Source organism: Stereum hirsutum (genome assembly GCF_000264905.1).
Source record: "Stereum hirsutum FP-91666 SS1 unplaced genomic scaffold STEHIscaffold_3, whole genome shotgun sequence".
NCBI lineage: Eukaryota > Fungi > Basidiomycota > Agaricomycetes > Russulales > Stereaceae > Stereum > Stereum hirsutum.
In genome coordinates, this window is record NW_006763133.1 from 2,536,906 (window position 1) to 2,551,715 (window position 14,810).

Consider the following 14,810-nt stretch of genomic DNA (forward strand, 5'->3'; position numbering starts at 1 on the left):
TTATGGGGCCCGTCCATGCTCACTACACGGTTTCTTACAGTTTCTGAACCGTGACCCGGGCAAAACCTGATGGGTGACGTACATTTTTGATGAACCTTTGGTTGAAAAAAGTACAGTACACAGAGAGAAATACTGTGCTATCTTGCTCAAAATCAAGCTGAGCAGCTGATGGAATTACTAATACTTACATGGCATGTGTTATGCTGCCCATCGAGGCTGTCAACAATTTGTAGCTCAAGATGCACCAACTGTGGCTGGGCAAGCCACCCTTGATTGCCCCGCTGAGCTTCCCACGTTGCCTGCCACTTCCAGAAAATCATATTAAATGCTTAAGATGTTCCAGGGACTCCCTTTTTATTCACATTACACTCAGTATGTACAGCCCGATCTGTCATGGAGCTCATGAAGCCGCTACGTGTCAGAGATACGCTGTAACAGCCCAGTGAAGTGAGCCCGGACCAAGCCGGATGCAGGGTTAGGGTGGCGCCACCGCGAAAGCTCGACGCGTCAACTCAAATCGAACTGCGGTCGTCCCGCCTACCGTAGTCATCATCAATGCTGGCACCTTCTATTTGGCCTCGTTTCTCTCCTCTCGAGCACCTCCAATTGAGTCCCCAGGCTTCGAGTGCAATATCATTAGATTATAGAATCCGGTTCCTTAGCATAGACAGGTTTGGAAGGGTGAGCCGCATATTACCTGCTCATGCGCATGCAAGAACAAAAGTCCAGTGGGCAGCCGGGAGACGCCCAACTGCTGGCCCCATAGGTTTCGATCTCCGCTTCAACTGTGACTGGGGGCCGGCTCCCGGGCTTCTTGGCGAATTTGATTTTGTGTTCTTCGTTGTTCTGCTGCCTTTTATGTCACTCGGCGCCACGGTGCCAGGCTCATGTCAGTTTGTTTTGGAACGGACTCAAGAGCAATCATGCATGTCGAAATCTGCTGGCATCTCAAGCTCTTTGTCTATGTACTTCTACTATACGTGAACTTGAAGCACCTTTTTCGGCGCTCATGTTTCTCGAGCGGTAACCCTTGTGGGCCGACTGTGCTGGTATCCGGCTGCACCAGTACAGATGGCTCTCAGGGCCTCATACTACCCAGCGTCGAGGACAGTCAATTGGCACCTTACTCTGGCCAACTCTCAGCCTCCCCCGTCGGTTTCTTTCAACCTCTGTCAAGGCGCCCACTTGACAGCCAAAGCGCATTCAAGCCTATCGCCGATCTGAGGCCGTATCTCCTATCTCCGCTACGTTCACTTCGAGTGCATGAGTGAGCTGTATGCTACTTGGCGGAGCCGAATCCATCTCCTAGTCACACTCAACCCACCAGGTCGTGATTTTCCAGATATACTTATAGACGTTCTTCAGGGAAAGTTGTCCTCAGTCATTCTTCCTCCTCCACAGAAGCCTGTGTGATAGGCCCTCAAACTTTGTGAGAAGGTAGATATATTATTCGCCTCATCACACTATCAGCCTAAAACAGCTGACTTCTATGTATAATGAAAACTTCTTACATAGGTCACCATGAATTCAGCTATAGTACTCGATGTCCAAGTTCTAAGTACTGAACGCGTCTTTCCTGATATACGCCTCTCAACACGACGTGACATCAGACTATCCATCATCGATGATGCCGTCGGTCAGTCCGCTCCACCCATCTCCGTACACTTTTTCACTGAAAGAAGGTCGCTTCCTTGGCAGGCAACTTTTCATCTACAGCAGCGTTGTGGATGTTCGACAGCTGGACCCTCTCACCACACCATTTGAAAACATCGCTGGAGAAGACCCTGACCGCCTATCCTCAATGGGCGGGTCAGATATATCTTCTGCCTCACGACAGTCATCCTAACGGAAGGCCTCGCTTTGGTCGTACAGCCGTCTCGTACGGCGACTCAAGTGACCCTGGAGTAGAGCTCATCGTGGCAACTTGCGACTGCCCCATCGCTTCTCTCATTCCGAGCACTGCTGAACGCGCTACTTCATTCAAAGCCCTCGATCTCACATCTTTCCAGCCGCACAAGTTACTCCCTTCCACGCAAATGGCCCTGTACGACATGAAGGACCACGCCGGTTTTCCAGGCGTGGCTATCCAGCTCACGACTTTCTCCTCTGGCGGCGTCGTACTGGCTCTCAAAATACGGCACCTCCTCGCAGACGCCCAATCCATGATGACATTCGTACAAGACTGGGCTGCGACAAGCCGTGCCCTTCTCACGGGAGAGCTCCTTCCAGTCTTAAATCCACTATTCGACCCGAGCCTATTGGATCGCGCCGCTTTAGGAGACATCGATGCATCGGAACCAGACCGGGAGCTGGTTGAGAAGGCGCGCGGGCTCCCGCTCAGGCGATACGACTGGTGGATATCGCAAGAAGGATGTCCGCCACCCATGTTTCCTTCCACTCAGCCGCCACCCGAGCTTGGCGAATCATTCATCATCGAACCGGTCGGCGACGCCATGCCTTGGGACGAGTGGAATATCGCGGAGCCCGTCAGTCATTACCTTATCCATTTCTCGAAAAATGAAGTCGACGAACTTTGGAAGGCTGCTTCGTTTTCACCGACGCTTGGTGCACCCTCCGTGAGAGTCTCAAAGATGGAGGCTCTGCTGGCGTATATGTGGGCTCTGATCAATCGCGCCCGAGGACTGGAGGAGGACGATCAGCTGGTGCATCTCGACTTGACGTTTGGGCTTCGACCTCGCGTCTCTCCACCCCTACCCGATGCATTCCTCGGTTCACCCATCATGTTAGCCCTCATCTCCGCCACAGGAAAGGAAGCATCTGCTAGTGCCATGAACACCGACGCGAACCCATTATCCTCGCTCTTTCACATCGCTTCTCGCATCCGCTCTGTTCTCTCTCAATTCGACGCCGACGCCATTGGAGCATGCCTCCACGACACGGCACATACCATTTCTCCCCAACGCCTCTGGCAGGCCTTCCTCGGACGGCGAAACGTCCTCTTCACATCCTGGGCTCATATGGATGTTTACGGCGTCGATTTTGGAATGGGTGCGAGGCCGAGATACGTCGAGCCGATCATGCCGAGCTGCGATGGTTTACTGCAGATCATGGAGGCGGGGAGTACGAAGAGCATCGGCGAAAAGAGGGGACATTGGTGTGAGGAGGGTGTGGACGTGTGCGTTTACCTCGAAAGGGGAGCGATGGACAACTTACTGAGATTGAGGGAGAGTTGGATACCGAGATTGGAGGGCTGAAGGCAACAACGAAAGGTTTACGGGCCCAAACAACTTGTCACATAATGTATAGTCCACGAACGTTAACGATAAAACAGTGAGCATAGGATGAGATGTGACAGAGCGAGATAAGAACCAACTGGTCCATAGTACGATATTATTCGTGCATAATGTATTCAGTCATGACTAAGAAGGAAAACTACGAGAAGATGCGAATAAATAAAGGTCCTTGTGATCCCTTGAGACAGACACATGCGGGTGGTGCTGGGCTAGACACCGGACTAGTTAGTGATGGTGAGAGTGACCGATAAAACCCAAGGTACTCCATAATCAAGTTCATAGACGATACAAGCAAGATGAAGGGAGACCATGAAGGAAAACGTTCAAGATATTTTCCTGCTCGTCACTAAATGCCGCTTGCCTTTAGCGTAGTCGTTGAGGGGCTCATCCATAGGAAACCAAAGAATCTGGTACTTCTCCGCCTTTACCAACGACTTCGCATTTACTCTCACGAACTTTAACACTTTTCCGTCATCCACCTTTGCCTCCTTCCCACCTAGTATCCTCCCTTTCCCATGAAAGGCTTGCCGGCCTCGGTCTTGAGGTGCACCGCTATCTTCCACGACCTCTATCTCGTCCTCTATCTCGTCCTCGATGACAATGACGTCGTCGTCAGGTGCTTGTCCAGCTCGTAAGCGCTTGACGGGACTCCCTCCGCTTCCAGGTGGACTTGTTGCTAGTGAATGGCCACTCGAACTACTGTGTTGAAAAGGCTTCTTCAGGTGATCCATTAGACGTGCTCGATGACCATGTCCACGACGCCCGTGAGTATATGAATCTTGTGCGCTATGATTTGCGTTCTGGGGCGTTTGGGTGTAGAATTTATGAAGAGCAGCATCGCGTAAGTCCCGGTCTGCATGTCTATAACGGAGGATGAATTAAGAGAGTGATATATTGAAGTAGACCCAGACATACTTCGCTGGATCAAAGAGCAGAAGATTAGTAGTCCCAGTCTTCGTGATTTCATAACCAACGATGGTCCTCGAGTGTCCTTGATGCTGAAGGAGGAGAGGCATGAGGTCCGTGACAGTGACGGCTTCAGCTTGATGAAGAGCGTCGTGCACCGTGACCGCTCTATGGCGTTGCGTAGGTGAGAAGTATTCTTTGACCCAGTTGATGAGCGGGCCGGCTGAAGGGCATGGTGAGAAAACTCCTATAGTATGAGACATTTTGGGATGGGGCATACCATCACCCTTAAGATTGAAGTCTACAAGCTGGGATCTAAGGAGCACTGTTGAGTTGCTTGTAGCTCTGTTAGTCAGAGCAGGGTGAAGAAACCTACGGGATTCCACGGTGCGCTAAAGCAACGTATAGTTCTATGCAGACAAGAGAGGTTCAGCGTGAGACTTGGCTAAGTAAACGATTGAAACTCACCCGCCGTACCGATCCATTTCTTCGTGCCAATCAACTTATGGTTGAGCTGCGCAGCACCTTCCTTGTCGAATCCTATCAAAACTATCAATCTCTGAACATTACCTTAATTAGCGAAAAATCATACCGTGCTTCCAAGCGTCTTCTATCATTTGCTGTAAATTGTGAACACTCGGGGGTAGTGGCTCGTTGAGTAGGCGAGCATACTCGGGTTGGATGGGCTGGTCCATGAGGGCTGTACAGGCCATCAGGAAATTCCGGTATCTGGAGGAGTATCTTCGGAACGTTTCCAGTATTTAGTGCTCGGGATAACATACCCGCAGCCCCATCCGGAATCCCATAACTCGTGGTAAATATGAACGGTTCTGTCGTAACAAAGTACTGCTCTCTGCGTGTAGCCTTTCTCGTGTGAAGACATCAAAGCCTTCTTCACGAGGGAGATCAAACCTATAGGTGTAACTCTGACGATCAGATGGTCACCATATGGATACAGGGGCACGCCGACACATACCAGGAGTGAAGTTCGAAGGAGGAGCATCCTTCTGTGCGGGGTACCAGAAAAAGTCGTCATGTTTCATTGGAGAGTACCATTTCCGTTTTGCGCCAGCCTGTGTCGAGGTAGATGCTGTTGATGCACGAAGGATAGTCGAGGATGCTGCGGATAGACGGAGACAACTCAACGACAGTCAAAAAGCCGTTCAGAACGTGCAGTCGGGAAACAAGACGCTGACAAGGTTCATCGAGATGTCTATTGTAATGAGTTTGTCGGTCGTCGGGACTGAGAGCATCGAGGTCCGCAGAGCAGAACTGGCAGAGCATAGGTTCACTACAATCCCCAAGGAACGGACATGTCGTTTAGACACTTACGCCGACATCATTCACGGCGATCACAAAGTAGAAGGGCGTACTGGTGGGTCAAGCCTTGCCTCTGTTTATGAAGATTACCGCTAGAGGCAGACGGATCCGCAGGAGACATATCGGCTGCTTTGCCAGCCCTGTGTATGGCTCTGGTCTCTAGTAGTACAACGGACGCGGTGGAGTGGGCAAGAGTTTCGCTAAGTGCAAACCTGTGCAAACGCGACGCGACGCCGTGGGTCACGATCTCGCGGTCGGCATGTTCCGGGCCACACGGTTAGTAGCAAAGACGCGCCTTGGCCCCACCGATTTCTCCTCATCACCAACTTGTAATTCTTGCCCCGAAGACCTGTTCCCTAACGGTCTCAGGAACAAAAGTGACAGACGGACTCGTAGTCCTACGGGCTATTATTGATACTTCTAACTCTCCAAAAAAAAAAATACGAACTATGAGCAGTCGCCTAGCATCTTTTCGCGGACCATCGACCCCCTCTTCTTCCCCAGTCCAGGTAAAACAAGCTAAACAGCCCCCTTCCTCGCCTTCCTCGCCTTCCAAAGCCGTCGAGTCTACGTATCATCGAAAACTTCGAACACATCTACTTGAACTGCGCACAGTCTGTTGGACTTGGGATGACCTTGTCTTAACTGACGGCCTCAAAGCCGCACGGAGCTTAGTCGACACCAGAACAGATCTCGAGTATGTCACTTTATTCAAGAATACGAGAAACTTCCGGTACTGACATGTGCAGCAATAAGTTGTCATTACTTGGTGCAAAACAGCCGACAACGAGGTTTGTGGGTCCGATGCTTTCATCCATGGACGACCGGATAGCAGATCTGGACGTCGTCATTGCGAAACTAGTGAGACCCACTTATATATCTGGTTCCTAGCCGCCGACTTTGCTAAACCGCGCGATGAGTAGCGGAAACAATATCACAAGATGAACTCCATAATTGACAACCTCGAGGCGTTGTTAGCGGATGCCCACCGGACGAAAGGTTGGGTATGGGTCTCCGCGGAATCACTGTGGACGACCTGGACTTTAGCGAAGTTTGGTACGATCACAACCACCATTTCACGCGTCCTATGTCATTTACGGGGTGTTATTATCAGTGGCTTCGGTTTCTGAGATCTTACGACCATACCGACGATCGCTGGAAGACCACACGGACCTAGTGAAGAAGCTGCGCTCTCATACAGTCTCGTTCGAAACCTCTCGCGATGCGATCAACAGCTGGGTCGAACAGCGATGGCTTGCGGAGGATGGTTGGGACGCCAATTGGGAAGATCTATGCGCTGCTGAAATACATCGGTGGGAGAGTCGGTGAGCTTGCTTGAACGGTTTCTGGCGATGATTGTAAGCGCGGTGCCTATGCCCTTGTATTCTCCTCTTGCTTAACGATGTTCAAGATACTAGCTCTATGCTTCAAACATTTCAGGCTACGTCTCCAGAGTTTGATGGGTAGCTCAACGCTCAGACACGTATGGTCCATTAAATCCTGCCTGGGTCCATGCACTGTCACCCTGTCAGCAACCCCGCTGGAGCGCTTGAGCGGCATTGCTCGTATCGCAGGAACTGACGACGGACCCGTTAGGCTCTGGAATGTTCTCCATGAGCAGTTACTCCATGTAGTCCTCCATAGCCCTGTTGTGCCCGTCTATGCTCGTTGGTAGCCTGATAACAATTACATTGCCGCGGCTTTCGGGGACAATCGGTCAACATTTGGAAATGACAAACTGAGATGCTCTATTCCCCGCAACATATAGTCAGCATGCCCTTTGAATTCAAAGTTCTCGGAGGCGGTACTGTGAGTCCTCGTTCGACCTTCCAATAAGCACTCCCTGATGTCGCCTTCGTGGGTTAATCGCCGCCTCTGAATCAGAACCGTATCTCTTACGCTACAGTACAAGTTCCATATGTGTATGCTGGAAACCCCTCCGTCATCGCTTGAGATTCCAGGGTCATTCTAAAGAACTGAGCGGCGTCTTCGAGGCCCTGTAGCTTATTGATGTTACGGTCAGAGTCCTCTGCACCCGCGACAAATGGAGTTCCGAAGTTGAAGTTATTCCTGGAAGTTGAAGTTATTTCGGGAAGTTGAAGTTATTATTCTCGTGTACTACTCCATTTGGGTCGGAGAGTGCTGCCAAGGGCAAGCATAGTCTACAGCCCTCGGACACGTTCACAGTGGTCGTTGCGTGATGGAGGTACGCATTTCCAAAGGAGCAAACGCGTGTGAGATATATGGAGACACATAGGGCTTTTATATGTAAAACGCCGTGCGATTAGGAGTGTGTACTTTTTTGAAACAATATCGGTGTGCAATATAGGCTGTATCGAAAACATGCTAGCGTGATCTGGTGCGAGGGGAAGGTAATAGTAAGTACTGTACATAACAGAGCGCGAAAGCGTGGCAAAGCCCATAGCGACACCACCAAGACAATGAACGTAAAGAGGCGCCATATTAGCCACCCCCTTCAAGACTGCGGCGGCGCATCTGCTATCTACATTTTTTTTTTGCCTTCGAAGTTCGGGGTGGTGGTTGCTCCTCGAAGACGACTCACGAGGCCCTTGAGCCGAGGATACGGGCACGACATTTACGGAGGACCCGTTCCAGACGACGCCTCATCTTCTGTTCACAATCACACATCACAATGAGTGCTTCAGGTCGGAAACGAAATGATTGCAACAGACGTACCGTCATACGCTCTCTCAAACCGTTTGCCGAAGCTATCGTGAACAGGAGTCCCAACCTGAATAGTGGACTATACCCAGGCGTCGCAACGACGCTCGCAGCCTGCGCCTCTTCGTCCTGACCGCCCTCGCCTGGCTTGGACGCGGAGTCGAAGCGGTAGTCGACGATATTTTCGAACGTGACCAGTGACTAGATCGACGCGCAGCATATAAGACCAGAAATACGGAGAGAATTGGACGCGTACGCACCAGTGGAAGGGGCTCTAGTTCCTTGACTTGTTCGTCGTATGCCGTGTCGGGCTGGGAGGGCTGTCGTTCCAGGTTTCCCGTTAAGCACAGAGGGTAGTGAAGGAAGAGATAGAAGACGCACCTCATATGAACTCGCGGCGTCCTCACGCGCAGCAACCACGATCTGCAAGGAGGGCCAGTAGTCGTAAACGTCGTACTCCTCCTCCTCCGGCTCTCCTAGCTCTAAAGCTGTCTCGCGCATCCAGTCGTGCTCCCTGTTCCCTACCATGGCTGAGTATTTCCGACGGGGGTCGTGGTGCGGAACAAAGAGAGAGGGCAACGAGGCGAGGCGGGCATTTTAACGTTGGGTTGGCGTCGCTCCTTAATCCGAATTTGAGGACGCGGAGATCTGAAGGTAGGATATACGAGGATATGTGGTTTCGTAAGACGCCTCGCGTCGTCACGAGCGTTCGGTAAGCCCGTTCCCTCGTCTCACTCTACCTAACCTGAGTTTCGTGGCCCACTATATGGCTCTGTTCCGCTCGCTTCTTGTAGTTTCGCAATTCTGCGTGCGAAGGTCGGCGTGGACTGGGCCTTCGGGAAAAGAAGAACAAGGCGTTCTCCAGTGACGATGCCTGCTTGTATTTGTCTGTGTGTGGAATGATCGGCATATTAGCTTCCTTGGGCATGATCGCTGGAACCGAAATCGAAAAGCGCCGCCGCCACATCATCTATAAAAGACCTAAATTATCGTACACGGCCGACAGTCATCGTTCGCAGAAGCTGCGATAGGTGCTACAGGTGCTGCTACAGGACAATATGTGCTCTGAGCCGACTACGGTGGGGATTTGCGACGCATATGCGCCACACTTCACGGTGAGTGCGTTCGTATTTTCACTAAGCCCATTGGGCCACATGAATTATTCATGCGGTCCACCACAATCATCCAAACACGACCATTGGAACCTTCCTCTCCGTGAAGTGGTCCCAGCCCATGAGAGCCTTCGAGGCCACTCGAGAGGCGGGTCACGCCCGACGCGTCACATCAATGGTCGGGCAGGTCGGGCGTCACGCGCTTCCGAATGACTCGGCGGGGAATGCGCGATGCAGGCCCTTCTCAAGTTGTTCTACATCAACACCACACCTCGATGTTCCTTTGTTCCCTCGAACCATACCCTGCCTTGTTGTCATTCCAAACTTATCATGAACTATGCTATCATAGACTTGTCTGAATGCATCAAGCGGCTAACGCCACCTCAACGAGCGTCAATTCGCGCAGCGCAACATAATTATGTTCGATATTCAAGAGCACCATGCCAAGAAAAGTGAAGATTGGAGACTGAAGAAACGTACCTCAATGTCAAGCCCAATGCTCAAGATCTCCGACATATGAGTCCCGCATGAACGTCTGGAAATTTGCACCGCAAGCCGTCAAGAGTCAAGTGTTGCCCCATCACCACTGAAAGGGCCTATCAGAGTCGATCCCAACGGTAGGTCCTGAGCGTAAGTGGTATGGAATGTTGCCCCCATCGTGGCAAACCAAGATCCAGAATTTAAAGCCAATCGAACCGCTATTTCGTCCCCAAGGTGCCCGCCGTCGCCATCAATCCCGGGGGCAGGTTGCTAGTAGATGTGACATCGCCCCAGGATTCCAAATATGACTTCGTGCTCGAAACCTCGGTCGAACTGGTCCATGGAGGACGCATTCGTGCTCGAGCGCCACGGCGACTTCGCCGTGGTGAAGCGGTGACCGCTGTGACACGGTAATTTTAGGTGATTTCGTCATCGCCATTATCTGTGGGTCCAATTGCACATCGCCCAAAAGCTGATGCTAAATGCTGGCCGGGGTGTTGAAAAAGAGCAGGCGATGGTGGTGGAAGAGACGACGGAAAAAAGCGACGGCGGAGGTAGACGAAAGCGTTGGGTTTGCTTCCGTTGGTCGGGAGATCCCCATAACGTGCCAGTTCAACTCCGCGAAACCCAACCCCGCACTGTCCTCCGTCTCCCGGCGGCGGAACCGGACCCTTACCGGCGGTGGGTCGTCCAGCTCTTCAAACCCGCCCCAAAGTGCCCACCAATTTCTCTATATGTTCAAGTTCTGTTGCGGTGGTCCCTCAAGACTGCTTCAAGACGGACCACCTCCATAACCTCACTTGTGCGGGACAGTTACTCAAACTTCAGGGCATCGCGGCGCGATGCTCGTCAGATAGTACCCGCAGTCTGCATTAGCAACACAGTCGCCATATCTTTCAAGCCACCACCAACCTATCGACTTGGTTAGGACCCTTAGATTTTCCACCATGGTTCCAGCATACGATACAAAGTGCATCTATCTACCCAACATACTGGGCGTCGCCATCTCCCAGCGGCGGAAAACTCTTGAGGCGTTCCTTCAAGTTTGCGTACTGATCAACCCTCAAGTGCACCTATCACTTGAGACGACCACGCAGATGTACAAGGCTCCTATGTAGAGCGATGGCGGGATGATAGGTCTTTGGAGGTGTCAATCGTCGCACGGCCGAGGTTGTCACGGTGGACAGTACGTCCGCTGTGTCGCTTTCGTCCCTTAGATGACCACAAAGTATTACCCACATATTTATATTATCGATGATGCATAGATCATGTGGCTAGTGAGTAGGCCTTTCTTCATAAAGTGCGTGCTTCTGGCTGATATGCACAAGCTAGCGAATTGGACAGGCCCACGACCCTCTTTCTTCACCTCAGCATGACTTTGAACCAGGTTGGTTCGGCCTCGGACACCACTCACTTGCCACTGGTGTACCCCAAGCCCTCAAATTGCACGTCAGTGGAAGTTATTATCCGACCTTGCTGCTTATATACACAAACAGAGGAAGTTTAGCAGAGACCTCAGGCTATCCGTCGTCAGACGACTATCACTTATTTTTCAAGCTAGCGAAGTGGACCGGATCCATAACTGGACCTCTTTTTCATCTTAGCATGTCCTCTGACAAGTTCTGTTCGGTCACGGATGCGTCTCAGCGATTTTAATCCGCTGGACTTGTCACTGGTGCACCTCAGGCCCTCAAATTGACTCTCAATGGAAGCTATTCTCCGGATTTTACTGAACTGCGATTAAATCGCCTCGTATGTGCTGCCTTGGATTTACACGATGACCAATATCCTCCTGATTGTGTAGCACACCGCTAGCTTCGGTCCAATGGTGCCTCTGGGCAATCTACGGTGTAGAGCGAGTTCTGATGAGCGAGAACTTCCGGTTTTACCTCAGCGTATAAATTTGTCTAGCCCCTGTCATGTCGCATGTCACCGCTTCGTAATGAGTTTGCCTTTCTAACACTGTTCTTCCCCTCTTTCAATTCCCACCGTGATCACTCTCCCTTCCATTCTAAATATATTTCCAGAGTCCTTCAAGTTGGTAACAATCTGAAGACGTTGATGTGGTCTCCTAACTACGACCGAGCTGTCGATCCTAGTTTCCCAACATGTTTACGGCGAATTGAGTACGCAAAAGCCGTCGTAAGACCGAAGAGTGCTTTGAATGAAGTTGAACTTGATTTGCTCGGCGAGAGCCGGCGGCACGAAATGATGGCTTTAGAGAACCCTAACCAGGATTCCGGGTCGTTCTCAGCAATGACGTTTCTCTGTACTCGACCTCTTCTCACCACCGGAAAGCGCCTCCCCGCTCTTACTCAGCCTCTCAGACTCAGACCATTCTCCTCGTCGTCCAGAATAAATATGAAGGTCGTACCTGTCCCAGTCAGAGAAGACAACTATGCATACCTGTTGATAGATGAGACGACGAACAAAGCGGCGGCTGTCGATCCGTATACAGTTTCGAAGGTCAAGGCTGCCGCTGACCAGCTCGGCGTAGAGATCGTCGCGGCAATAACGACGCATCATCATTATGACCACAGTGGGGGTAATGAGGTGCGTTTATATTAGAACACCTGCGCTCGACCGATGTGGTACTGACTGACCGGAATGTACGCGACTGGACAGGACTTTGTGAGTCGTCGCATTTGCTTCCGTGTGGCGAATACGGTCTGAAACGACTTCAGGCCAAAGAATATCCTGGAAAGCCGATCTATGGTGGTAGCCAACAGGTCAAAGCACTCACAAACCAAGTGAAGGACAACGACGAGTTCAAGATCGGGGATAACATCCATGTCAAGTGCGTCTGCAGTATATTTGTCACCAGGCGCTTCGCCCCTATCCCACATTTTTATTTACCTGTCCACACTAGATGCCTCCACACTCCATGTCATACCCAGGACTCAATATGCTACCATGTCACCGACACCGCCGATGCATCCCAACCTGGTGGAGTCTTCACCGGTGACACACTCTTCATCGCCGGCTGCGGTCGTTTCTTCGAGGGCACAGGCGAAGAGATGCACAACGCTCTCTCGTACCTCGCTCGCCTTCCCGACAAGACCATCGTCTACAACGGCCACGAATACACCAACAGCAGTCTCAAGTTCGCACTTTCCGTCGATCCTGAGAACGCGGGCCTCAAGCGTTTGCAGGAGATTGTGAAGGAGAATCAGGTGACGACGGGGTTGACGACGATTGGGGACGAGAAGGAGTGGAATCCTTTCATGAGGTTGGCTAGTGACCCCGTTAGAGAGGCGACGAAGGCGGCTCATGATGCGACGGCGGCGACGGTTATGGATGCCCTGCGCACTTTGAAGAATAACTTCAGGGGGTGAGTTCGAGGTGCGTGCTTCTACTGTCACCTTGTCTAGGATAGGGGCTGACGAATCGTTTGTGTAGTGTCGTGAGTAGATTGTGATATGACCCAGAGTAGTCGGCCGTGTTTTGTACTTTTAGTTTGTTGCTGACAGCGCTCTTTTGCAATGTATCATCTGGAATCCATAATGCCATTCTATCAATGCCGTTATTGACCCTGACGTACAATCCTGAAATAGCGCTCGTATTGCAGACGTACATATCCGACAAGACCCAATATTAAAAGGCATAGTAAAACGGTGATACTCAGTCCACACACAACAGATCCAATAGTGAAGATTGAAGGAAACCAGACGGAAGACTCGAACACGCAGATGCGCGATCGACATGACATGATGGGCCATGTAGGAGGCGGAGGTGAGGGTGGATGGTGCGTTCAACCGCTCATTCCGAACACCTTGAGCACGGCCGACCGTGCGTACGGGATGTATGACAGGGTGTACCACAGGAAGGCGAGGTATTCTATGATCACGAAGACTACAGGTGTGTAGATCGTCAGCGTGAAACCTAGTGATGGTCGCGAAATTGAAAGCAGTACTCACTGATACATAGGACCTGATAAAGTGATGCTAGTCAGTACAAGGTCCTTAACTTGGGGTGGTTTGCGGAAGGCGGTAAAGGGTAGACTACGTACCCCGCTGTCCAAGACAAAAGCGCCCACGAATATGAGACCTATCGAGACTAGGAATACGATGGTAGCTATCACTCGAATAGGCTTGAACATCTGTCATGTGCAAAAATAAAGTCGAGCCAGGATGGTTAGCTTCTTCACGTAGGTAAGGTGGGCAGAGCGTAGACAGGGGTCATACCATCTTGATTTGCTTGAAGAACCCGATGAGGAACCCAGTACCAACAAGTGAGACGACGGTGCCCAGTGCATATAGGACTGGTTAAAACGTGTGATGTTGGTCCGTCAGTGCTTCTGTACTTGTTCGGTTTGCGGAAGATCGAAAAGGACTCACGAGCGAACGTCGTTAAGGCGCCAATGAACAGGAATATCGTACCCAGTATACTCAACAACAGTCCCACCGCATAACTGCACCAGCAACATAATCAGCATCACCAATAGACACATTCTCACCCTCCACCACGCAAAACTATACCCTCCCAGGCCCATTAAAGCCCACATGCATATGCATGTTCGGAGGAGCCACGCACCCCGACACGTCTTCGAGGAAAGGGGAGACGTGGAAAGACAAAACGAAAGCAAACGCACGATCCAATAAACCCATACAAGCGCTGCGTACGCGTAAGCCCAAGGAAAGAAAACGCCGAATCTCCTTCAAAGAACTGTGTCTCCGGAATCCCTGAACCCGCGGTCTCAAGGTTGAACCAGCCTTTAGAAGCCATATTTTGTTTTAGTTTTGGAAATTAAAACAGTCGTTTGTGAGTCGTGGACGGACGGACGTAGAGGAGGTGAATAAAGTGGGCGATGCTGAACAAGTAAGTATTAGATGCGGGGCGGGGAAGCTGGGCCGGCAGCTGGGCGTGTTTGTGTCGTGGTACGATGAAGGGTGGGTGCGAGCGGAAGCAAGAGGCACTCAGCGCCAAGTCAGCGCTGCCACTGGCCCACTCAGCCGCAGCCTGCCTTGCCTTGCCGCACAGCCCACGCCTCCTTGAAACTCTCCGGCTCTGTTCCAGCTTCGTCACGAATCAAAGCTATCAAGCCGGCCGATTTTTT

The 14,810-nt window shown here is 51.4% G+C and overlaps 6 protein-coding genes across 6 annotated transcripts; 3 read left to right on the plus strand and 3 right to left on the minus strand.

Moving 5' to 3' along the window:
* Nucleotides 1-1,197: 1,197 nt before the first annotated feature.
* On the plus strand, nucleotides 1,198-3,215 carry STEHIDRAFT_93073 (uncharacterized protein; the record flags this gene model as incomplete). Its single annotated transcript, XM_007301152.1, has 3 exons — nucleotides 1,198-1,437; nucleotides 1,516-1,636; nucleotides 1,699-3,215. Exons 2-3 carry the CDS (start codon nucleotides 1,522-1,524, stop codon nucleotides 3,213-3,215), a joined length of 1,632 nt encoding a protein of 543 aa, XP_007301214.1. The 5' UTR covers nucleotides 1,198-1,437; nucleotides 1,516-1,521.
* A 3-nt stretch (nucleotides 3,216-3,218) lies between these two features.
* Nucleotides 3,219-5,569, minus strand: STEHIDRAFT_119271 (DUF1671-domain-containing protein). The gene is made up of 10 exons (XM_007301153.1): nucleotides 5,534-5,569; nucleotides 5,357-5,451; nucleotides 5,137-5,280; nucleotides 4,943-5,072; nucleotides 4,753-4,889; nucleotides 4,629-4,700; nucleotides 4,537-4,570; nucleotides 4,441-4,475; nucleotides 4,170-4,383; nucleotides 3,219-4,115 (listed from the first exon to the last, which is right to left on the minus strand). The coding sequence occupies exons 2-10, from the start codon at nucleotides 5,442-5,444 to the stop codon at nucleotides 3,578-3,580; spliced, it is 1,392 nt and encodes a 463-aa protein (XP_007301215.1). The 5' UTR covers nucleotides 5,445-5,451; nucleotides 5,534-5,569; the 3' UTR covers nucleotides 3,219-3,577.
* A 360-nt stretch (nucleotides 5,570-5,929) lies between these two features.
* STEHIDRAFT_52098 (uncharacterized protein) lies at nucleotides 5,930-6,809 on the plus strand (the record flags this gene model as incomplete). Its single annotated transcript, XM_007300458.1, has 4 exons — nucleotides 5,930-6,177; nucleotides 6,230-6,341; nucleotides 6,404-6,536; nucleotides 6,595-6,809. The coding sequence occupies 4 exons, from the start codon at nucleotides 5,930-5,932 to the stop codon at nucleotides 6,807-6,809; spliced, it is 708 nt and encodes a 235-aa protein (XP_007300520.1).
* A 990-nt stretch (nucleotides 6,810-7,799) lies between these two features.
* STEHIDRAFT_119272 (uncharacterized protein) lies at nucleotides 7,800-10,207 on the minus strand. Its single transcript, XM_007301154.1, has 5 exons — nucleotides 9,755-10,207; nucleotides 8,544-9,050; nucleotides 8,423-8,482; nucleotides 8,178-8,363; nucleotides 7,800-8,111 (listed from the first exon to the last, which is right to left on the minus strand). The coding sequence occupies exons 2-5, from the start codon at nucleotides 8,688-8,690 to the stop codon at nucleotides 8,040-8,042; spliced, it is 465 nt and encodes a 154-aa protein (XP_007301216.1). The 5' UTR covers nucleotides 8,691-9,050; nucleotides 9,755-10,207; the 3' UTR covers nucleotides 7,800-8,039.
* A 1,908-nt stretch (nucleotides 10,208-12,115) lies between these two features.
* On the plus strand, nucleotides 12,116-13,089 carry STEHIDRAFT_154063 (Metallo-hydrolase/oxidoreductase; the record flags this gene model as incomplete). The annotated part of the gene is made up of 4 exons (XM_007301155.1): nucleotides 12,116-12,307; nucleotides 12,380-12,385; nucleotides 12,439-12,551; nucleotides 12,624-13,089. 4 exons carry the CDS (start codon nucleotides 12,116-12,118, stop codon nucleotides 13,087-13,089), a joined length of 777 nt encoding a protein of 258 aa, XP_007301217.1.
* Nucleotides 13,090-13,328: 239 nt separating this feature from the next.
* On the minus strand, nucleotides 13,329-14,656 carry STEHIDRAFT_119275 (SFT2-domain-containing protein). The gene is made up of 6 exons (XM_007301156.1): nucleotides 14,346-14,656; nucleotides 14,092-14,165; nucleotides 13,939-14,015; nucleotides 13,764-13,853; nucleotides 13,672-13,684; nucleotides 13,329-13,606 (listed from the first exon to the last, which is right to left on the minus strand). The coding sequence occupies exons 1-6, from the start codon at nucleotides 14,477-14,479 to the stop codon at nucleotides 13,506-13,508; spliced, it is 489 nt and encodes a 162-aa protein (XP_007301218.1). The 5' UTR covers nucleotides 14,480-14,656; the 3' UTR covers nucleotides 13,329-13,505.
* Nucleotides 14,657-14,810: the final 154 nt, after the last annotated feature.